Source organism: Podarcis melisellensis (assembly GCF_964234715.1).
Source record: "Podarcis melisellensis genome assembly, chromosome: 2".
Taxonomy (NCBI): domain Eukaryota; kingdom Metazoa; phylum Chordata; class Lepidosauria; order Squamata; family Lacertidae; genus Podarcis; species Podarcis melisellensis.
Genome location: NC_138529.1, coordinates 81,595,389 through 81,620,300, shown reverse-complemented (window position 1 = coordinate 81,620,300; position 24,912 = coordinate 81,595,389). Strand labels below are relative to the sequence as shown.

The window sequence follows — 24,912 nt, the reverse complement described above, 5'->3', positions numbered from 1 at the left end:
TCGACAACCGAGGTTTGACTATATTAAAGACACACGCATATATAAACTATGGTTAAAGAAACATCAGCAGAGACCTTAACTGAAAGGTGTCTGCTGATGTTTGCTCAACTGCAGATAGCACTAACCAAGGCTCCAGCTTAATCAGGATTTAAATCAAGCATTAAAATGTAATTTTAGACCTTGATTAAACAAGAACCATATTAACATTAACCATACTAAAGCTCTATGCTTATGTTTCACTTAGTTCTTAAGGTAAAATTAAGCAGGTAATTCACTCCCGAGGAAGGAAGGGGGAAGAGAAGATGCTATCATAGCAGGTGCCCAATCTCTTAACCAATGTTAAGATGATGACAATGCTACATTTGCAGCAGCCCAGATCTGTGAAGCAGAATTTGAGAAAACATGCAGTGAAATCACAGAAAGCAACAATGGAGTTACAGGATTCTGTGACTCTTAATACCTTTGCATTTTTTCTTTCTTTCCCCATTCATCTGTGGTAATTCTTGGATACAAATGAGGACCAGCAAGATGTACAAAGTCTCTGGATAGGCCTGCTCATAAAATCCTGCCTCACGCAGCTAAGCCACTAGTTGACACCAAAGATCTTTGGCTATCTCACGTTGATTATCGAAAACTACTCTGCTCTGGCTATTTTAAGAAAGCACTGAATGACTATCCCAGATAAGCTCTCCCTGCTCTCATGGCTGCAGTGAAAATAACACTTCATGCACAGATTGCAGAGTATAAAGTCTGCATATAAAGCAGTCATTTGACTTGATAATTTATATGATGATTTAGAACTGTTTTAATGTGATTCAGTCAACACTGCTTTTGAGGAACAAAGATTAAAATAACTTATCTAATCAGAGTATAATGCACACTAAATTTAAATATTTATTTAAATATATAAATTTAAATATTTATTTAAATCATGGATACTTTAAATGATGGATAATTTAATTATTTACCCAAATAATGGATACAGTGGTACCCTGATTCCCAAACGGCTTAGTTGACGAACAAATTGGCTCCCGAACGCCGCAAACCCGGATGTAAGTGTTCCGGTTTGTGAACATTATTGGAAGCCGAACGTCCATTTCGGCTGTTGGCATTGTTTCCGGGGCCAATCAGCCAATCAGAAGCCACACCTTGGTTTGCGAACGTTTTGGAAGTCAAACGGACTTCTAGAACGGATTGAGTTTGAGAACCAAGGTACCACTGTACTCTGGTTTAATCAGCACCTCAAGGTGGCTTACATTTAAATGAAGCTTCATCATGAAAACAATAAACTGAATGCGAAAACAGAAGGAACAGTGAGTGGCAAGACGAAACACATTTTTTCAGAACTAACATGATCCTGGTACTGCCACACTGAATGGAAATGGCCACTGGCTTAGAATGCTTTTAAAATGTCAACCAGGACAAATTTCATTATACAGTCATAGACCCAATAAAAGCAAACACCAAAATCATACAATTCCTTGAGTACACAGAGTTCGTTTCCCCCCTATCGCTGGCTTCTAGGTATCATTGCTACATGAAACCTCCATGTCTAGAGGAAGTACGTCACTAAATTTAAAGGTGATGAGGGGAGGTGGCAACAGTGGAGCAAATGGTTCCCTGCCCTGCTTGTAGGCTTCCTGTTAACATGTTCATGGTCACTGTGAGAAACAGGATGTTGACCTAGGTGGACCTTTGATCTGATCCAGAAAGGCTCCCTCTTATATTTGCTAAACAAATAATACATGTTTTGATATTATCAAGTACTCCAAGTTCTCAAACTCTAAATCCAAGCAAACTACCTACTTTTGAACATGCTTGTAGTTGGTTTCCCATAACCTCTAACCTTGATAGTAGTCTATCTTCATCTATCAAAGCCTGTTAGAAAGAAATTCAAGCACATTCGTAAATTAGCAGCATCTAATACAGTAAAAACACACAGTGAGTATTTAATAAGAACATGGGTTTTATGCAAAACTATACTACCGGGGAAGCCAAGTGGTGTCCTCCAGATGTTGTTTGACTCCAACTCCCATTGCCCCTAACCACTGGCCATGCTTTACAGCATTGCTAACTACACTTCAGATTAGTTCACAGTAATCTATAGTTATGACAGATAAGTAGGTGCACTATCTGAAAAGGTCCAAAATCAACATCACACAAAATACCTGCCAACTAGTATCTGATGCCTCTTGTGTGACAGCAAGCAATCGCTGCAAGGTGGCCAATTTCTGTTCCAACATTTGTTCCCTATGTAAGGCTTCCTGCATTGAATAAGAACAAAAAAAAAATCCTATTAGTACAACACAGTAGCAATAGATATCAGCACTTACAAAGTAGAGTTAAATGGTTTAAAAGGGTGAGAGATTTCAACACACTGTCTTTTGTACCTCAGTGTTTATAACTAGATACGACTATTTTGGCTGAGCTGAGACATCAATGAACTCAGGTTCCCATATATGCTTAGAATGTGCTCTGGCCTCTTACAGATGTTGGGGCCCATCTCACCGTAGGCTTTGTATGAGTTTTAAAGACAAAAACACTTCAAGGACTACTTCTGTTTCAAGGAAAAGAAAGCAGCTCAGCAGCTATCAAAGTTCAAAGAAACTGAAAGAACAAGGCCAATTTCTCACCAAAATGTTCAAAGTTATCTTTACCGAAAACCACTAGGTGGCATACTTTACCCTTCTTTTTTAAAAGGGCTTGGTAGTCAATAGGAATACAACCCCAATTACGCAGGGGTTGTGTTTTGAGTAACCACGCACATACATGAAATCAGGTATAATTGGAGCACCCATTGGAAAAGCCTGCAAACACCCTCTAAAACTCTGGAAACCCTAGAAAAATCCTTTAAAAAACCAGCAGCCCAGTACAAGATGGGCAGAAATGGTGGCCATGGTGGCACTCAGTCTTCCTCATTGCTAGAGGATGATTTTCAAAAAACAAGTGGGGTAGACCAGTACCAAGGTGCTCGGCTGTGGGTCAAATTCACTGGGTAGGGCTGGTGGTGTCTTGCAGAGGAACATGGTGATGGGCAGCTGGTGCTTGTCTCTTCAGCTGGTTAGGGCACACTTGGGCAGCCTCCTGGTCCATGGATGCAGCTTCACCACAGGGGCCAACATTCTTTAAATTGAAGTGACTCTGAAGCAGGCCAGCCAACCGGAGCTGGCTTGGAGCTCCATCACAGGAGTGCGCATACAGCCTGAGTGGCTTCTTGTGCAAGGTGTATCTGTCGACAAGGATACACTTGCAGTTCACGTCATCTAGCCACAGGTCCAGGGCCTCATGTAGCTTCACCAGGGCCTCATCCCGCGCCTGGCTGGGACCTTGGCAGTTGTAGGTGTACAGGTACTCACTGCTCCACTGCCTGGATTTTCGTCTCCCGTATCCTAAAGGCACGTATGCTGGGCTCATTCTTGCCAAACTTGCGTGCCACGGCACACACACGCATGCCATCCTGGAAGCAGTCCAGCACTTGCAATTTCTCCTCCAGCGTGGGCACCACTCGCTGCTTCTTGAGTTTATCGCCACCCAAGGAAGGTGATGGCGCCTTGCATTTAGGTGCTGCCTCAAATAATGGCTTGAACATCTCCACCCCAAACTCTGCCAAACTCCGCCACAATCGTTCCCTCTCAACCTCCTTCCTCAAACTCCAACTCGTTACAGGCCTCAACGGTTGGTGCAAGGGCTCTTGTGACTGCAATTGCAAAGCCTCGTGAGATTGCTAGGTGCTGTTTTTGCGCCTTTTCCTGACCTTTCTTGGCTCTTCTGAGGCAAGTTTAGCAATTTTTAAATTCACTTCTCTGTTCAGCACAACGTGCATATACACGGTAATGTGCATACTGAACACGTGTAAAGGGGGGGTGTTTGCCTGTATATCTTCCCCTTAATCAGCTCAAAATACAACTCCTTTACCACTACCCCCAAAATTGGCTGCACTTAATAATTTTGCACACGATACTACTACAATCAGAGGTTTGAAAATTGACACAGGCAGTTTCCAGAAGTCAATATTAAAACTGTTGAAACTTCCAGAGTGTAACCCTGCATTGATTGCATTCCCACCACTGGTTTTGGAAGCAGTGTACATGCATTAGTCTCAATCCATAACTATCCGGTTGTTTTTATGAAATGCTGCATTTTGATGCATTATTCCCCAAGCCAGCTTCAATCCTAATTGAAACCTAGATGTTTTAAGCTGGTAATGTGTACGTAGGCCAAGAGAAAAGAGAGATTTATATGGCTCACTCTTGTCTACAGTCCAAGAAGAAATGGATCAAAGGGAATACAAAAGGGGTAATGCCAGATAGCCCCTCTGGGAGAGCTGAAGTGCATTTAATTTTATTCCTTGTAGGTTAAGTACACTAGAACTTCCCATAGATACATTTTACTAGGATATAAAGGGAAAATGCCAATTGAGAATGGGGCTTAGGAGACTTGCAGGAAACATGTTCACTCCTGCAACTTGGTGTTCCAATCTACCTTAAATTTCATTGGGTATCTTGCCAAAGTGGGTATCAGATATCAGGGGGACTCGTTGGAGAGCAGCTACAGCAGTTTGGGGGCAAGACTGAAAGATGCTGCACTTGGGAGACAGAAGTTAGGAATACTAACCATAACAATGAGCTGAGATTAGGTTAATACTAGCATGCTACAGATACTAATTATGACTATAGTGCATGCATGGCAGGGAAAACACTTGGAACTGCTTTCTAGAATTTCAAACATTATAACAAGAAAGTCCATTATATGCATGATGTTACTAGCTGATCCAGTCTCAGCCTTACTCCTAGTATATTTGCCACACAGAAGCTCCTAACTGATTATGTAGAAGAACACTCAGTCAAACCTATACAATATAAAGGAACAGGAATTATACATATGCCCAAAAGAAAAGTTACCTGTAGATACTGAGAAAGCTGAAACAGTTCCTGAGAGTACATACTGGGAGTGTTAGCAGCAACCTGTGAAATTGAAGAACATATTTCTCTGAAACCCATAATACTTTCAATGTATATAAATTAAACCGAATCAACACATTCCCTTCATTTCTTATTTTGGTTGTTTAACTCTCCTCTTAATCCATTCAAACACTTATGCAAACAAGTGAAGGCCTGTCATCAGTAGTTCACTCGATTTATGAAGTTAATAGCAAAACTGCAACAAAAAAAGGCTTTTATCCTCTAAACCTTTTGCAAGGACTTCCTTAATATCAGCATAAATACAAGTTACTGTAATAAAGAAAAAAGGACACATGTATACATTTACAGAGCATCCTTATTTTGAGCTAACAGTTACCCCTATTTTTTCTTTTTATCACTGTTTGCTGGCCACCCTCAAATTATAAACTATTTGAAAGGTAAATAGAATTGCATTTTTTGTATACAGAACAGTTAGTATGAAGCAATGTGCTGGGGTTTTTTTTTGTTTTTTTGTTTATTTCAGCAAGCCTACCCAAGTCTAATTAAGTTGCCCGTTTTTTTAAGATGTTTTATTCAATTTTCTTTCTTTGCATTTTTTGACATGCTGGTTTTATGTATATTTGTCTTATTTCTCTAGATTTCTGTTACCTTTCTTATGTTGAAGAAATTAAGCTAGTAAATTGCTTAGCAACTTGATAGAGCATATTAATATGATATTAGTCATGGTACTGGAATGTCCATTGTGCAAGAAACCGTACGCACCCAGCCAATTGTAAAAGAATACATGTATGTACCTGTAAAGCACAAGCCAGCTTTTCAGTCAGCACTGGTCTTTAATCTATATTTACAACAAGATTAATTAAGGATATCTATAATTAAATTGTTGGGTACTGCACCCTTTAGGACTGTATACAACTGTAGCACAGTATTGGAGGCTAAACATAAAAAACACATGGTATTAAACATCCTACCTCTGACTTTTATATTTGGGTTGTCTGAGAAATCTTATGTTAAATCTTTATGTTAAAAAAAGCTTTCAAGCCCTAACTGGATAGCCAAAAAACAACTTTGGCTTGTCACTATGGTTTGTTTGGAGTAAAGCAAACCATGATTTTTGGTTCAGAATGCAATGCTAAGTCAGCAATCATTGTCTGTTTTGCCTCAGCATAAGAAGGGAGAAACAAAGCAGGTGCAGGCTTCTTGTACATTGTAAATGTAGCTTTTACACAAATTCCTACAATCACATATTAACTTTTAAAAATATATTCTTGGTTTTGTTCGTTACTATGTTATGTATTTTTTGTTTTTATATTGTAAACTGCCCTGCTATCCTTGGATGAAGGGTGGTACAGAAATTTAATAAAGAATAACAAGACTCATTTAGCTGCCCAGAGTGGCTGGGGCAATCCAATCAGATAGGTAGGGTACAAACAAACAAACAAGATTTATTTTTCAAAAAGCAATTCAAGGGGCCAGGAATTATCGAAAGACTGGTTTTAGAATGTATTGATTTGTACTGATGATTTTAGAATGTATTTCAATTAATTGTGATTTCATGTAAACTGTGCTATTTTTACTGTTGTTAGCCACTCTGAGCCCGGCTTTGGCTGGGGAGGGTGGGATATAAATATATTATTATTATTATTATTATTATTATTATTATTATTATTATTATTATCTAGAACAATTTAAGACTGCTGATCTGTATGTGTCCTCCTAAGTCTGTACACATGTCCCTAAGTTTTGCTGTGTTGAATTTATCTTATATTGCTTTTAAGGCTTAAAAGGTAACATTTTTCACTATCATAACAAAAATTAAAAAGCAATTTGAGATGGCATAAAATTGTGCTTATATAAAAAAATGGAATGTGTGCAGCCCTCAGGCACATTTCTGTCTCAACACTCTCTTCAAAACAATTTGCTGCATCCCACTTTTTGACTGGCATCCTCAAAGCAGGACGCCCACACTTTCAAACAGTTTGGAAGTTATTGGGGTGGTGGTGGTGAGGAGATGTACTCAGGAATCAATATTCACTTCATATGTCTTTCAAAGCACTTGGCTCTTTTTAAAAGTGTTGTTTTCACGTCTATGTGTCAGAAGTAAAGAAATGTTCTAAGACTTACCTTATCAACAGGACTTGGTAAGGGAGCATGGATGACACTGTAGAAGAAAAACATCACCGTTTAAAATATTATTATCCTTCTGTACCCTGAATAGGGTTTCATTGTCCCCGAAGGAGCAGATGTGCAACCTGTGGGTGCTTCTGGATCCAGCTTTGTCGCTGGAGGCTTTGGTAGCCTTAGTGGCTAGAAGTGTCTTTTGCCAGCTGAGACTGGTAAGGCAGCTAGGACCACTCCTGGATCAGGAAAGCCCAGCCACAGTAATTCATGCATCGGTTACTTTCAGACTGAATTATTGAAATGCACTCTGTGTGGGGTTCCCTTGCACTTGGCCTGGAAACAGAATGCAGTGCAGAATGCTGAGGCACAGTTGCTGACAGTCATCGGATCCTGTCAGCATATATAACACCTCTGCTCAGACCTGCCCTGGCTGCTGATTTGTTGCTGGGCCAAGGCCAGCGTGTCACTTTACTATCAGTATATAAGGCCCTTAACAGCATGAGACCAGTTTAATTGAGAGATCGCCTTACGCCACATCCAGCAACTCAACCACTTCGATCTGCAGAACTGGCATTGTTACAGGTGCCACATAAGACACTTCCCTCATTTTTAAGCTAATGAACTTTTAGCGTGGCAGCACCCACACTTTGGAACTCCCTGCCTATGGACATCAGGCAGGTACTCTTTTCGGCACCTGCTAAAAAACATTTTGTTTAGGCAAGCCTATCTGGACATGTAGAAGGCTGACATGTGTTTTAATCTGGTTTTTAGCTTATCATTGGTGTTAATTATTTTTTGAAAGTTTTAAATAGTTGTTTTTGTGGGAGATTACAGTCAAACATAAGTATGCATGAGTGCTAGTACATGACTGAGTAAAGGACCAGAGCTGCATTGCTAAATAGACTCAATTAGGTCATGCCCCCTCGCCCCCAGAGAAGAAGTGAAGCTGCTTTCCTCCTTCCCTCTTCTTGCTGCACTGTGTAACCAACCAAGGAGGATGTGTGTAAGCTTGCTCCCAAGCTTACAGCATATTCTGCATTTTCTACGCAAATGTGTTTTTGCCTGTATTATCTTTGTTGCTGCATGGAACAAGGCATGACTGAGACTTTGAATCTGTAAGTAAAGCATTTTAAACTTAACGGCATGTGGTCTGCTCATTGCAAGGGGGGTAGAAAGAGGCCAGTTGCTGTGTGCAGCTGAATGGGATAAAAAGGTCTAACATCCTATACTCCTAACATTAATGTGCCGCTTATTTTTATGAGTTTAATACTCTGCTACTGGGGTTCTCTGTATACTAGCCCCACTTTTTGAATATAGGCACCCAGACGATTCTTTTGTTGTTCACCCACACACATGGGTCCACAGGGATTCATATAGTTATTTTCCCGGTTTTTTAAACTTTTTTTTTTTTACTGGTAATTTGATTGTTCTTTCTTTTTGTAAGCCACGTTGAGGCTTTATTACAAACAAGCAGTATATAAATCTTGTGAAATAAATAATAAATAAATAAATCGGATGTCTCGAAACAGATGAGCACTTAGGGTCTTATACCAAAACGGGTGGTGATGTCCCTAGCTCTGCAATATTAAGGTCATTGTATTAGCAGTTTTAGTCCTGGTATGTAGAAATTCTTAACCATCTGAAACATGTTTGATATTAGAACAACTGCAAAGTTGCACTTACTCTGACCGTAGCCTAGCTTCCATACCATCTGGGAGAAATAGTTTTATTGTTGAGACAATGCATCCATGGGTGACTGGAAAGAACATTAACATTGTAAGTTCTAAGTAAGTATTCAATAAAATTAGTCCCTGAAAAGTGGAAACAACGAAACATTCAATAACAGAAGTAATTCTGTCTGAGAAAGAATAAAACAGTCAAGTGTACAAGCAAAGTTAAACAGAGGATGATGGGGTGTTGGTATCAAAAAGCTCAGACAGACTTAAGGCCCATGCCACTCTGTGATGTCAATCCAATTCTGAATTGTTCAGACAGCAGACACCAGAAAACTGTTTAAGACTGGGCAACATTTCAGACAACTCTTGAGGATCACAAAAATCCACAAGCTTGAAAACCACAAGTTTTCAAAAGTTATGCAAAAACAAGTACATGAAAATTAGATCAGTTGCCTAAGTGTGCAAGACCAACCTTAGATCACAAAGAGTAAGACTAAGAAACCCTATACTATTTCAGGCATGTTGATGAATTAATTTGGGGAACAAAAAGAATACTTGGCAACAATTAGAGGAGTCTGTAAAAAGCATAGTCAGAGATACATGATAATATGTGCTTGAGAAGAGCATTTCCACCTCAGGTAAAAGAGATCCGAAGCACCAGGAACAGTATTTTACACACTTATAGTTTTTTGGTTCCTCTTCCAAAAGCAGCCTTCCTGACTCAAGCTCAAATGTCATAGAAACCTCTCTAGAGCATCAATCCATAAGATGTGAGGAGATGCCACTGAAATGTAGGTAAATTCCTTGTGCACAACAAGTTTTTGCATAAGCACACTGGCTTCATACATCGTGGCAAAAGGAAGCTACATAGAAAAGGTAGTTTTTATCCTAAGTCATATATTGATTTGAATTTAAATGCTGAAAAGAGAATTACCTGCCAAATTTGTTCAAATGGTGGTCACTACTTTCATGTGTAAATACATTTTGAGATACATCTAACCCAGCTAAAAGAAAAGCATACACTGTATGTTCCAGACTAGCCAGTTTAAAAACAAACAAACAAGTGTTAAATAGTGAGTTTATTGCCAATGTGCTATAGAGTGCTGGGCTCAGCTATGAAGCATGCTGGGTGGTCTTGGACAAATCATATTCTCCCATCCTAATTTCTTGTGGCTGCTGGAAGCCCGCATTGAAATGTTGATCTTGGAGAAGGGGCAGGAAATAAATAATAGTAAATAAAGTATCACATAGTAGTTCTATGGCACTGAATTCTACTTCTCCTCTCATGCAATGCACTAACTTAAGAAAAACAAACAAGATGGGTATTTAGAGATAAATATCATCAAATACAACACCCAATGTACAAAAAGAAGTGTTGAGATTAAAACATGTTCAGACGTCCATGAAGAGCCAGTCATCCTGATGAAAAAGCTACAGGTTTCATTTTAAAACAATTGGGAAACATATCAAGTTTCTGATAGACTGCCTCCCTTAAATCACAGTTTATAAAATGTGAAAATTATGCATGTCCACCGGTTTATTTTTCAGACGTTGCTGATTTCTGTAATGTTTTGACACTCGTCTGGAATTAAAAGCATTATCTGTTTGCAAAAAAAGGCATCACAGGAATAGGCAACATGCAGAAAAATAACAGCAAATCCAATGCTTATACAGAAGGTGTTCATTTATTTTTCTTTTATTTAAAGGACCTCTGTGCTCCCCTTCAGTAAAACTATTAGGGCTAACTAATAACATACCATAAGTATGTAAAGGCGCTGCCACACTACATGGTTTCTTAAATGTGTATTTGCATTTGTGTGTGTTGTTCTTCTAATCAGCACTCATAAGGGAGGTGCAGTTTTGATTGGGACAGAAGCACAAATGGTTCTGACAAAAGCTGGAAGGGTTAAAAGCATCTCCACCAGCACCATAATACCAATCAGGATGGTATATCTGCCTGGATGCATGAAGATACTGCTTTTAAGAAGATACTGTAAAATACCAAATCTAAACTAAGTGCTTTGTTTTTCTTTAAAGCTTGCTTATGGATAGAACATACTTGAGATTCTCAACTTAAAAACAGAGGAAAGAAATTGATCCGTACCCTTACCTTTCCGCGTGTTCTCCGTCACATCTACGCCAAATTGAATGATATCACCAGACAGAATTTCACATGGTGGGCTTTCCTCAGATCCTCTGCTCAATCTCTGACTATTTATAAAGGTACCATTGCTACTCTTAGTGTCTTGAAGATAGAACTGTAAGAAAAAGAGATAAATTTAAGTCACCTGCAAGAAAAATGTTACATTAAAGACTAAAGGCAAATCCAATTTTAAAATGATCGTCAGTCCACAAATGGGTAAATAAAAATAGCATATGCATAATTATCCCACTACACATTAAGAAGTAATGATAATAACAATAATTCCTATTATTACATACTGTATATTATTATTATTATTATTATTATTATTATTATTATTATTATTATTATTATTATTATTATTATTACTACTACTACTACTACTACTACAGCACCATGAATGCTTTCAGAGCAAACCAAATGTAAAGAGTTGCTTCCTCAAAAGGTTTAGAGACTAATTTTGAGAGTTGTAGAAAAACAAAAGGGGGGTGGGGAGAGAGGCAAGGAATGAAAGGAAGAATGTACAAGACAAGCGTAATATGGGATGAAGGTGAGCAAGCACAGTTACATATAACAGGGGGTGACAGCTTTGTTGTAACTGGGGGTGACAACTAAACCATTAAAGCCAAATGCTTAATGGGTAAGGTGGGCTTTGAAAGAGATAGCAATATGTACTGGGTGGAGCGTCCTGGTTCAAGGACAAAAATGGGATATGTAATCATTTCAGAGGGCAGAAGACCCTTGGGTGACTGTGAGTGGTAGAGTTGGAGGAATATAGGGATATATCAATAAATAAACATGAAAAGATAGTTTGGGGAAGGCTGTGGGGAATGGATGCAAATAGTATGGGAAACCAATGCAGATAATTAAGGAAGTGCATTGTATAGACTGAGAGATGAGAGAGAGGGAATGAGCTGGGAGCAGAGTTCTGGATGGGGCTGAGAAGACTAAGACAGTGTTTTAGATGATACTAGCATTATACAAGGTGCCATAGTGTGGTAAGATAAAGTTAGGGCAAATAGTTAAAAGGAACAAAATAAAAAATGATGGCTTCGTGGAGGTCAAGGGGAAGTGGCTTTAGTTGCTTAGTTTCCAAGTAAATCTATTAACACAAGTTCCTTCCTTTCTCTCCAGAAGCATCAATTGTAAAGGTTATGGGGATTCTCCAGATAGCACATAAAATAATGTTTTCACACCAAAATATATTTGCATACACTGGTTGCTAGGTGAGTGAATGCTTTTCAGTACACTTTGGAATCTTTTACATACCCCAAACAGTAGTGGATTGAGAATAGAAGAATATATATTTTTAAAGAAACATAACAATGAATAACATAAAGCCGAGGTGGGGAGCCTTTGGTCCCCCAGATGTTCCTGAACTACAACTCCCATCCATACCACCAAGCATGGCCAACAGCGAAGGATGATGGTAGTTGTAGTTCAACAACATCCGGCATGCCAAAGATTCCCTGCACCTGACATAAAGTGCTGCATCATCCAAGTGAAAGAAATAACTTCTTATTTAACTGCCTGTTAAAAAGTTATGAGCTGCAATAATGGACATATTGACATACATGTAAATATCCTAAATATAAATAAATGGTGTTTAGGGATGCATAACTGAGAATCACAGCTACTCTCCTACGTCAGCACAACAATCAGATACAGTTCTTTTTAAGAGATTACTGGTTTAGATTTCTAAAAGATTTAAACTTTTTTGTGTGTGCGATACAATTATTTTTCTAGGAGTTTTTCAAGCATTAGAGTAGGTTGGCACATGACCATTACAAAAACTTGCTCAAGTGCCACTCCTGACCCTTCTCCTTTGACATACTCTCTTCACGTTCAGTGTTTTTGTTCCCAACACACACTTCCATAACTAGATCTCGCCCCATGGCAATAAATTAGTCATGTCATCACACACAGGACAGGAAATACCTATCAGACAAGCATATACACAGCAGCCGTATCAAATGAACCAACAGGAAATTGAAACATCAAGCAAATTAAATTTACTTCCTTTCATTAGAAAAGAATAAAATACCTCAACAGACCAGTTTGTAGAGTTTGCTTATAATTTCTTCCTAGATTACACTACACCAGTGACCAGCAGTCTTATTTCTAACACAAACGCAGCTAGTTTTCTTTAAAACAATAACAACAGTGATATAGATAGGTTCCATCACTTTACATCGAGCCTATACCATAGCTTCATTCAACTGTTGCCAAACATCCATTGTTTTAGTTGAGCTCCACTCTTGTGTCTTAATCTTCTACTCAGTCTACTCAAATGCAAGTACTCTGAACATAAGCCTACCAGTGTTTATGGGGCGTAAGAGAAGAATAAATATTTTTACCAAAAAAGGGAAAAAATGAACAAACGCATGAACGAAAGCTAATTGTGGAATGGTGATTTCTTAGTGTCGGATTTGGAAACACCAGGTTCCTTGGTTTACCAGATTGCTGAAATCTTGAATACAAGTGGCAGAAAATCCTAGTGGAATCTGACTAAATAACCCATAGAGTTCTGTGATGTGGAAGTAATGGCAATGAATAGCTTTATTTTTCACCCTGATGTACCAGTAGTGTCACTCAGCAGAACTGTCACAGGTGGACAGTACACTGTAATATATTTGTTAAATACTTTGATCATAAAATTGTTCACATTCTGCCTGACTTTGGCCTAGTTCCCACAAACAAATGAGGTAGTAAATGTTCCTGAACTGAAACACTTCGACTGCAGGCAGAGGAATCACAGGGCTAAATGCCCCTCCATATGCACATCAGTGTGAACTATTCTAGTCTAGCTTTCTCCTCAATTTCGGATGTACAGAAAGTTTCATTATTTAGGATTTTTTAAAAACTAATGTATTTTTATCCCACCTTTCCGCTATTGAAATGTGGCTTGAAACATGTTTGATGAAGTTGTTTATTTATTTACACTATTAGATTTCTTACCTGCCCTGTACTACAAGGTCTCAGAGCTGGTTACAACAATAAAATATGTGCATATAAAACAAATAAAATAGTTACAACCACAAAACACAAAAAGTGCAAAAACATATTATCAGTCTCAGCAGGCTTCTACATAAAGATATCCCACCCTAACTCAGTGTTGTTGGACTACGACTTCCATCATCCCTGACCGCTGGTCCTTCTAGCTAGGGATACTGGGAGTTGTAGTCCAACATCAGCTAAGGACCCAAGTTTGAGGAACATTGCCCTAACATTATGCCCTGATCTGCTTGAAACCTGTAAGCCAAGGGAAGGGAAACTTGCCCTGCACCAAGGCCACCTTCCCTTGGTGTAAGCAACATACCAACGGTAGGCAGTGCCAAACCCAAAGGGGACAGAGCCAGTATGTGCACACACACATTACATTCAGCTCTCTTGGCTTCCATGCTGCTTGCTGGAAAAGGATTCCCTTTCTCATAAGAAACTGCTCATGGAGGAAGAGAGTGATCTCATTCTCTCTCAACAGCTCCATGAGGTTAGAAAGGGTTGTTTTCATACTGCACCATGTGCATACTCAACCATGTTTCCTCTTCCCCATTGCTGAGCTACAATATCTGATGGGCCAAGCTCTCTGAACGTTGTTCAATTGCCCATAGATAACAGCCCAACAGCAGGGAAAAGGTGGATGGGGAAGAGTCTGGAGGGCAAGATTGGGAAGCCGTGAGAGCAGCAATTGGCCTATGGGCTAGATGTTCCTCCTCTCTGCTGAAAGCACACACAAACACTCTGTGCTGGCAGGCCAAGTGAGGTCTGGCAATGTATATTTGCTGACACCACTGGTAGTTCCCACCTTAGGAGAAGTTCAAACCTTGGGCTATGTCTGCAAGTGTGTGAGGCAGAGCTTCAGATGATTAGCCACTTCACATTCAGCAAAGCAACACAACCGCCAACAGCAAACGTATGCAAATTAGTTTAATTTGCATAATGTATGCACGTCAGAATTGGATTATTTATATCTAGTCATCAGACCATCACAAAGTACAGTAAAGGATTAACAGAATGAATGTAACACTAACAGAAGTTAACTCTGGCCCAAGTAAACTACAACATAAGCTAACTCAAAATGCTGCATTTCTTTGGCAGAGCAGAACAAATAGTTTAAAACAAATAGTCAAATGAAATATTGAAAACAGAAAAAATGAGATGAAATAAATCAATTCCTGCAAATCTGAATAAACCTAAATGAATAAAATGACTTAAATTTCTTAATCTCCCTGGCAAGATACAGAACTTTCTCTTAAAATTTTTCTCCACTAATTAGTTACTGCAGATAGAAAATCTGTAGTCTTTACAGTTGCAAACTGTATTTAACTTGTCCACCCAGTGGGTAAGACCCAGTGGGATCAGACCTCTCCCTAAGATTTATCTCAAGTATTGCTTTTTCAGTGCATTGTGTGTCAAAAAAAATCAGCTTTTCTTGGCACAAAATCTGAGTTTCCATTGTGTAGAATTTTGGTATTTGTTTTCAACCCACAAAGGTCATGCATCTGTACCTTTAAATCAGACACAGAACTAATTCAATATACTTCAGGAGATGCACAGATGTTTTCTACTTTCAACACAATTATTCATCCTTCCATTCCAGCTAACCTATAGTATGTCTCACTTTTATTAGTTTCCAGCAAATGAAAGCTAAAAGTTGAATAACCTATACTGAAAAGAATGAAATATTGAAAACAGACTTTCATTCTAAAATAAGCATGCTAATTCTACCCAAGAGAATATTATACTAGTGCTGGTAAACGAACAGGCTTCTAGTTCTGTTTTATTCTGACACACCCATATCACTAGAGCTTAACATTCCAGTGAGGAAAGAGGTAGTATAAATTTCCCTACCCTACCCTCAGGGGCAAGTGACTAAGTTGTGCATCTTGAAGATACAAAGATCTTGTGACACCTGGAGCAAGGAACACAAATATAATATAATTTAATGTAAATATAATTTCCCAGGCTGTTGAATACCTTGAAGAAAGCCTGGATGGCCACAAAAAGTTGGACCCCTGAAGTCACTGTACTTGAAGCAGAACATTTTAGATCTCTAGCAGCACTGAAGAGATCCATTAAAGAGATAATCTCTGAAAACCTGTGTTTTCTCTTTAAAAATAATAATGAAGAAACTGCAAAGATGACCCTGTTAAAGAACATCTCTACGTGGCAAAATAAATAAAAATCATCATATAATGATTGTATAAACTGGTGCATTTAGGCAAGCAACTTGTATTATGAGACTCAAAATAAAAAGGAAGAAGAGTTAAAATCCTTGTTTTTATACCACATACATTTTATCTCAGTGTTTCATTATGATTTCTCATTCCAAAATACAACCAGCCTTCTATTTTCTCAGCCAATTCTATGTATTATCAGTCTTCAATTATACCGCATCTCTACATGTAAAAGAATGTTAAAGGGCAAGGTGACTGTATAACTTCTGAGTACAGTAGTGAGAATGCTACATTTAAAGCTTCCCCATACTACAAAATAAATAAATTCCGGCAAATACATATGATCCAAAATTTTCACGAGTTTTAACTTTAGGAGAGCATTCAAAGACAGAATTCTCCCTCCCCAAAGAGCGAAGTAGTGCAGTCCATCCTATCACCACATTCTGCTACATGTGTAGACAGAGGCCTTTGGTAATTCCTCTTTCCATTAATCAGTAAGGGCCTTGAGGCATCATATCTGAATTAGGCTGCATATTTGCTCAATCAAACTCATCCAATGGGTCATTAGAATCTGATTTTCTGCTCGTTAAACTGCCCTCATTCAATAAGTTAGCAGCAGACACATAGTAGATGTTTTTTGAGTGCATAGCAGACTTATTACAACATGGCTTGTATTTTGCAATGTGACCTGGCAGTCCACTGTTTTTTAAAGGCTTAACATGCTCAAAGTTAATCAGCAACACAGAATATTCTTGTCTACCTGAACATCAGTTTATAATATCTTTGGAAAATACCCAACTAGACACTAACATTGAATTTAATGGTCTTCCGTTCTCCACATTTAGGCTGCAGCCCTTTACCTGAAGTCCTTGGAGTAAGTCTTTTTTAAACATAGTGGGACTTCTGGGTAGAAAGAGGAGGATTGCATTTCAAGTGTCTGTCTCTATTGAATGACGCGGGTGGCGCTGTGGTCTAAACCACTATGCCTCTTAGGCTTGCCAATTAGAAGGTCAACGGTTTGAATCCACACAATGGTGGTGAGCGCCCGTTGCTCTGTTCCAGCTTCTGCCAACCTAGCAGTTCGAAAGCATACCAGTGCAAGTCAATAAATAGGTACTGCTGCAGCGAGAAGGTACACTGCGTTTCCATCATGGACGAGTTGCACCAGAAGCAATTTAGTCATGCTGGCCACATGACTGCGAAAGCTCTCTGTGGACAAACACCGGCTCCCTCGACCTGAAACATGATGAGCAACACACCCCACAGCAGCCTTTGACTGGACTTAACCGTCCAGGGGCCCTTTACCTTTACGTCTATGCTTTCGTCTTTTACTATGTTTCATCTCTTTCCTCTTTCACTTTTCCTTCCCTCTATTCAGCAGCTTCAGTTAGCATTCAGAATATTTTTTTCCTAAACATTTTTCTTAGTGCTAGTCCTCACTCTTATTTATCTTAATTCATTGCTCAATTGCCTCTTATCTGAACCTTCTTTTTAAGTTCCACTTATCTACCATTTCACAACTCTGCCCTTTTCTTTTCTCATAGAACTGGTAACTCTGTTCCCAAATTTTTGACATGCTTTTTAAAAAACAATACACACACAAGATCCTGATACACATTTTCTGTTTTCTACTTCCTTCCTAATATAACTCTTTATAATTATTTAGAAACTTGGCATAAACTATACCGAATTCTTGGATTCCTTATTTAAACACTTGAAGAGCTGTAGTAGTTTAAGAATATGTTGAGATCTTCCTTCCCTCCCCACTGTCCTATTCAAATCTTACCTTCACCAGAAACCCACTTTGTGGCATTAATTAAGGAACCCACTATTGTCTTAGCAGTCTTGTACCCTCCCTGCCTCCATCTATAATATGAGACTGATAGTGCGGGCCTAGTCACAAGTCACAAAGATTATATTTTTAAACCTTCTTGATATATTAATTCATTCATCACTTCCCTTGTACAACTTTTCTTAAAAAGTAACTGCTATAAAAAATTAACAACAAAAGTAGCATTCATGTGATTACCACTCATTTAGCATTCAGGAATCTCAACAGCTGCTTAGCACAGGGAGAAGAGGAGCTAGAATCACATTCTAATTCATCAGAACCATATTCAACAGCAATGAAATCATAAATGCAATGTAAGATACTTAAAGAAAAAATAAAGAAAACAGATCTCAGAAAAATATTCCCATAAACCAGGGCACCACATTATGCAACACATACAGAACAGGGCGTGTTTTTGAAAAAAGCTTCAGAAGCCAATCTTAATAAGGAATGAAACTATGACTAGAAGCAGCCTTCACTTTTAACAAAAAACAAAACAAAACAAAACAAAACAAAAAAACAACCAAGAAATGCTACCAAGATGGAAATGTGTATGGAATCATGGCCTGGGGTGAGCAAGCTAATGTGTAAAAATGGTAATTAGATTTACTGTTATTTGCCTGTGTACACCCACATTCAATCATGACCATTTGTTTCCACATCTGTTACAAGCAAATAATTTCATCTTAAGTAAGGCCAGCCAGTTGCTAAACAACTTCTTGATTTAGCAGTAAGGAATGCAGAGTGACAAGCTTGCAAATTAGTGATGCGGATTGTAAACATCAAAATAGATGTGAGAGAGGAAAACAATTGGTGCAATGCTTTGATCAGCAGCTAATTTTTAAGAGAGACCATCTTTTGAATTAAGTAAGAACTGAAGGGCTTTGTTGCTTTTGGCCACTAGTCACTTCCATGCAACTCAGGACACAAGGAACTTTTAAATCCCCCTCCCCTTTCTTCTTGTGTGAACAGAAGCTTTGGCAAACCTCTCCCACTATGGGGGACATGATAGAGGTGTATAAAAGTATGCAAGGTATGGAGAAAATGGATATAGAGAAGTGTTTCACCCTTTCTCATAATACTAAAAGCAGGGGCCATTTAATGAAGCTGAATGCTGAGTGATTCAGGACAAAGAAAAATAACTTCACAAAAAAATTGTCCAGTTGCACCTTAGAGACCAACCAAGTTTGTTCTGGGTCTAAGCTTTCATGTGAATGCACACTTCTGTATCTGAAGAAGTGTGCATGTACCCGAAAGCTTAGAGCCAGAACAAACTTAGTTGGTCTCTAAGGTGCTACTGGACAATTTATTTATTTATTTCAACTGCATCAGACCAACATGACTACCTAACTGAAAAAAGAAATTTAACACACATGATGGCCATCAATTTGGATGGCTTTAAAAGGAGTTGACACAAATTTGTGAAGGACAAGGCTATCTAGTATCTGAGGCAGTATGTCTCTGACTACAACTTGCCAGTAACCTCAGCTGGCGGGTGCTGTTACGCTCAGGGCCTGCTTGTAGACTTTGCACAGGCATCTGGCTAGTCACTGTGAGAACAGGATGCTGGACAAGATGGGCCTTTGGTCTGCCAGCAGGGCTCTTCTTGCATTCACCTTTTTCCCTGGACTCAACTCAAACCCCTGATGACCAGCGCAAGGGTGGAGAAAGCTCAGCTGACCTCCACTCCTGAAATGATTACAGGGGAAATATCTGGACTGACTGAGAAGAACTATCCAAGAGCAGCTTACTAATGTCAATGATAAGACAATCCCTATTCCCAGACTTACAGCATAAAAGACACAACACAAAAGGAAAAGAGATTGAGAGGGGAAATGAAAAAGCAAACACAGAGACTAGTTCTTAGTTACAGAGTTATGATCATGACCAGCTGGAATGCAAGGAGTTCAGAGTACAGGAGTCAAAACTGCTGATCTCAGCTGAGCTGATGGAGAGGGCCAGGACTACAGTTCTGTCTCTCCTTCTGCTATGGGTTGATTTGATTCCAACACACAATAGGACAGGAAGTGTCCATAGCAATCCTCTACTGTCCTGCTCCCATCATCAATTTGCATTCTCTGTCATCCACACACACAAGCCAAACAAATTATCAAGAGTTATTAATATCTCACATCAACTGATTTACTTTGCTAATTACGTCATTTAAAAGTGCTAAATTGGGATGGGCATAGAAAAAATTGTTAGTGTATTTTCCAGCAATCATTCAGTACATAACCTTAGAACTTGAATATACCAGTCATAACAACAGTATGTAGTGTCTTTTTTCCTTCTTGTAAAGTACACAGTTTTCTTTACTTGAAAAGTACACTTTACAGATTCTCTTATCCCTGTCACTGATTTTTCAAGGAAAAAACTGATATAAAGTTCTAATTTACAAGTAATTTTATATATCTGGCTGACTTGCAGCAAGACATTTGTCACCATAGCTACAAATTACTACTTAGACATTTTTCTCCTCCTAAAGTTTGTCATGTTGTCTCCATTAAGAATTGACAAGTATTCTTATGCCTCGAATTCTGGACAGTTCCAACACAATTGCATTTTCAAGATTTTTCCATACCAGTTTTAAACATCTTCACCTTCAAAATCCACCAGCTTTCTTCATCAGGTTTTTGTTTTATTAAAAAACACAGCCTAAAATGTGGATATAATTCCAGTAAGACAGAGTAAAGTACTATTTTGAAAGATTCCATCTTAAAGTGGACATACTGCTAGCCGGGCATTTTAAAATCCCCAATTGAAAAGCAATTCCATGTCATTCCACTGCCTTGAGCACGTCTTTTTCCTAAAAATTAAATATAATACAGCTATGCATAGAGTAGTGTTAAGTTCTATTAAGAAAATAATTCACAAATTTTGGACTAAAACTGTGAATGGTTATAATCATCCATTACATCAGCCCTAAACCAACCTGGTTCCCCCCAGATGCTTTTAACTACAACCCTCATCATCCGTGACCACTGGTCACACTGGCTATAGCCGATGAGAGCTGTAACTGATTCAACATACAGTGGTACCTCGGGTTACAGACGCTTCAGGTTACATATGCTTCAGGTTACAGACTCCGCTAACCCAGAAATAGCACCTCGGGCACAGAAATAGCACAGAAATCGTGCTCCGGCGGTGCAGCAGCAGCGGGAGACCCCATTAGCTAAAGTGGTGCTTCAGGTTAAGAACAGTTTCAGGTTAAGAACGGACCTCCGGAATGAATTAAGTACTTAACCCGAGGTACCACTGCATTTGAGTACTGCATTATGCAATACAGGTTCTGAAGATTTGTTATAAAACTGCACACTTCATCTCTCTCCATCCTGTATTTTGAAACATGAGCATTCAGTTGGGAATATGAGCAATTAATTGGAAAGAGGGCCAAGTGCAGTTTCTCCAAGTACAGCAATTACAATTTTACTGCAAAAGTGCAACTTACTACCAATCTTGAAAATATGATCTTTTGCCTTGGGCAAATAACACATGTAATAAGCAAGAGCAAAATAATTTAGTAAATGAGGATAACCTCCCCTGTAACAAGCCTTTCTAGAAGCAAAGCATGGAAGAGAACAAATGTGATTTGCAAAATATACAGCCAAGGCATTATCACATTTTCTTTAGCATCAACAAATAATAATATATATGCTTGACTGCTGTGAACTAAGTCGCATATACTGACTTACACAATATGTTAGGGTGAAGCAGCTATACAATAAAGTTCCGATTAGGTTTTCCCCTTGTAATATTACACCTCTAGGATCTCTGCCAGCCTCGCAGCCTTCCAAAACTGCTAAACGTGCCAAACCAGTATGGTGATGCAGACAGGTGCCTTTTTGTTATAAAGCAAAAGTGTCACTGCTTAAGCAGCAGCTGGACACCGCACTCACAATTCCATTGAATAAGATGACTTGACTAGCCACTTTTTACATCATTTGGCACTGAAGACGTTTTTTAGCAAGTCTGCATAATGTGACTGTTCCAAGGCTGCCAGAAAAGGTTTCATATGCCATTTAGCAGCAAAAAACAAAGACTACAAACTTATTCTTACTGTTGTTATGGCTCTTTATTAAATTTATATCCTGCCCTTTCTACTAAAGGAACCTAGAACAGCAAATCACCAAGTGGTAAAACAGTACAGTTAAAAATAAAACATATTTTAAATATTTTTAAACAATTAAAGAGCATCTAAAAATACATTAAAATGGGTTCGTATCCTCACAGCTATGTAATTTCAAGGTGCCTGGTTACAGTCTATTTCAGCCAGCAAATGCATGGGTAAAAAGGGAAGTTTTTTTTAAAAAAAAATCCTGAATGTTAATGAGTGAGGGAGACACTGCACTGGAGTGAACATTCCACAAATAGGGACCTGCCACTGAGAAGTGCTTGTCATGGGTCTATCCCAGGGGTCAGCAAACTTTTTTTCAGCAGGGGGGCAGCCCACTGTCCCTCAGACCTTGTGAAGGGCCTGACTATATTTTTCCTATGCCCCACAAATAACCCAGAGATGCATTTTTAATAAAAGCACATGTTCTACTCATGTAAAAACACGCTTATTCCCAGGCCATCCACGGGCCGGATTTAGAAGGAGATTGGGCCGGATCTGGGCCCCGGGCCTTAGTTTGCCTACCCATGGTCTATCCTCAGGCAGCAACAACTGAAATGACTCTGCCAGGCTATAACTAGATGATGCTGCAGGGACCTCCAATGCACTTGAAATCATTGTGACATCTAGTTCAGAATGGATCCAAAGCATAAGAAACAGTTTCTAGACATCCTCAGCACTAGAACAGTGAGTGTAGGTAGTCTACATTAAACTCAGTTTTTACAACAAGCACTTGATTATGCCTGGTATTTTCTACTTCAGTTATTGACTCAATTCAAGTTACTTTTTTATTATGTCAATTCCTTTGCCTAGTTTACATACAACAATGCAACACAGAGCCATGGTTTGTTGTTGACTTATGAACCTTGGCTTATGCTAATAATGATTTGTGGTTCCTTAGCTCAGCTGATTCAAAAGTGCTTCATAGCAAGCTTCACTGAACTACAGTCCCTGCTTAAGTCTTTCTTTATTGTAAAGAGCATTCAAATATTAGCATGGTCAGTATTAATTCCAGCTTTAATATGTTCGGTTTTTTTGATGGAGCGCTTATGCTTTAAGAAGAGTGCCCCAACTCAAAAGGTCACTTCAAGCACTTTAAAGATTTAACTGGCAAAGATTAAATGAGGCATCACCTCTTTTCCTCAGCTATTCTAAAAATGGTACAACCATCAGAGAAAGGTTAAATATATAGTACAGAAAGGAGAAGAAAAAGGAGAGCTCTTTCTGTCTGCTCCAGAGAAGTGACTCACAGCACTGGTAGGCCTTGAAGAATGTCGAAGGTTGCATGATTAGGTTGATTAGCCTTATCATATTTGAAGGCCAGTATGCACCACCAGAAAGACTAAACAAGGCCAGAAGAGCCTACTGGACAAGAAAAAAAGTTTTAGGAAATAAGCTTGTCATATTCTTGCAACTATGTATCCCAAAACTTTCTCTTCTGAAGATCTGCCTTCATGCCAGATGAATTTATAAGCCAGTTGCAAGTAGCAGCTTCAGTGGATAGAGCAAGGCTTGCCAAGCAAAAAACAATCTCAGCCCTCACACTATAATACTGAGCTTAATGGAAAGATGGGTGGCTAGAAGGGGGCTACAGCAAGCACCAAGCATATATGGCATGCAAGCCATCTTGAAACAAGAGGAGAGTTGCACCTATGCCTTGCCCCGTGCCACCTCCAGTTCTGCCCAAATGTGGTCCCACAGGTGAATGCAGCCCTCGGCAGCAAAAAAGGTTCCCCAGCAGTATCCTAGGATACATCCACTAAGTGCAAAAAAAAGAGGTTTTCCTTTGCACAAAATGTGCTGCCAATCTCTGGATATTTACTCCATTGTGAACCAGCTTGGCTTCAGAGGCCCTGCTCTGTGTCCCTTCACCATCAGACAAACAGTTGGCAGGCGCATCCTTGGGGACGTCTGTCGGGTTCCTTCCATTCCCACATTTGAATAGGCACATGAAACTGTTTCAGCAGATTTGTGACTATTAGAAAGTGATGCATATGGATTGGTTAACTGATGCTACTATGAGACTCGAATGCTGCAGATTATTTAAACAAATAAAAAATAAAATGTAATAGGGAAGTCAATTTATAATTATTTTCAGTCAAAGTTGGGGATACTGTAGAGGCCAACCTGCAATGATATTTCCAGTCGTATGCCTAGATCTTTATTCCATTCGGTCATATGATTGCTTTCTCTCTAAGAGATCGGATCTAGTAACAGATTATATAGCTTGGAATGCATACTTTGCATTTTTTTTTCAGTGCTGATTTTCTCAAGCTTAGTTTCTTCCTACAATAATACATCTGTGTGTGATATCATTCCCTCTAATAGCAAACTCGGGCAGTTTGAGTGTTAGCAGGACTGATGCTAAAGCAGAGCCTCTAGGAAACTAGAGAGAGGCCTCAGCATGTACTGTACAGCTAAACCTCAAAATATGCAGGTAGAATATATGTTTTAAAACCCAAAGGCAGCAATCCCCACCCACCCCCACCAAGAAATAGCCCACTAATGTCTTAACACTCCAGGGGCCAAGGAATATTGTGTAAGATGTTTAAAAAAAGGAAAAAGTGGAAGGGGACAGAGAATTGGACTTCTTCTGTTCCTTGCTGCTTAAATATTCTCAAGAAAAACAGCTAGCTGACTCCCTGAAAGCAAGAACTCCTACTAGGAGGCAAGGATATACATTTTGTTGTTGCAGGTCCCATTCATGACTCTTTATCTAAAACTATTGGAAAAGATTTGGCTGCTCATTATTCGTTTTTTGCCACCATTGGTTGATAAAAGAGACTAATTTTAAAAATACATTAAAATAAATTTTCTTTCTTTCTTTCTATATGCACCACTTACCATATTTTTCTGTCTGTAAAACTCCCCCATGTATAAGACGCCCCCTATTTTAGGGGACTCAGATTTAAGAAAATGGGGGAGAGATGT

The 24,912-nt window shown here is 38.9% G+C and overlaps 1 protein-coding gene across 18 annotated transcripts in view; it reads right to left on the bottom strand.

Moving 5' to 3' along the window:
• Positions 1-24,912, bottom strand: part of SLMAP (sarcolemma associated protein) — an 84,941-nt gene that overhangs the window by 37,331 nt on the left and 22,698 nt on the right. For 10 of the 18 annotated variants that reach the window (XM_081899398.1, XM_081899409.1, XM_081899403.1 and 7 more), the window contains exons 3-8: positions 10,824-10,977; positions 8,727-8,799; positions 7,047-7,083; positions 4,902-4,964; positions 2,169-2,264; positions 1,807-1,878 (exon numbers count right to left, since the gene is read on the bottom strand). In XM_081899398.1, the coding sequence (XP_081755524.1) occupies positions 1,807-1,878; positions 2,169-2,264; positions 4,902-4,964; positions 7,047-7,083; positions 8,727-8,799; positions 10,824-10,977 (495 nt within the window). The remainder of the gene's footprint in view (positions 1-1,806; positions 1,879-2,168; positions 2,265-4,901; positions 4,965-7,046; positions 7,084-8,726; positions 8,800-10,823; positions 10,978-24,912) is intronic. The other 8 variants (XM_081899413.1, XM_081899411.1, XM_081899414.1 and 5 more) reach the window with 1 other exon arrangement.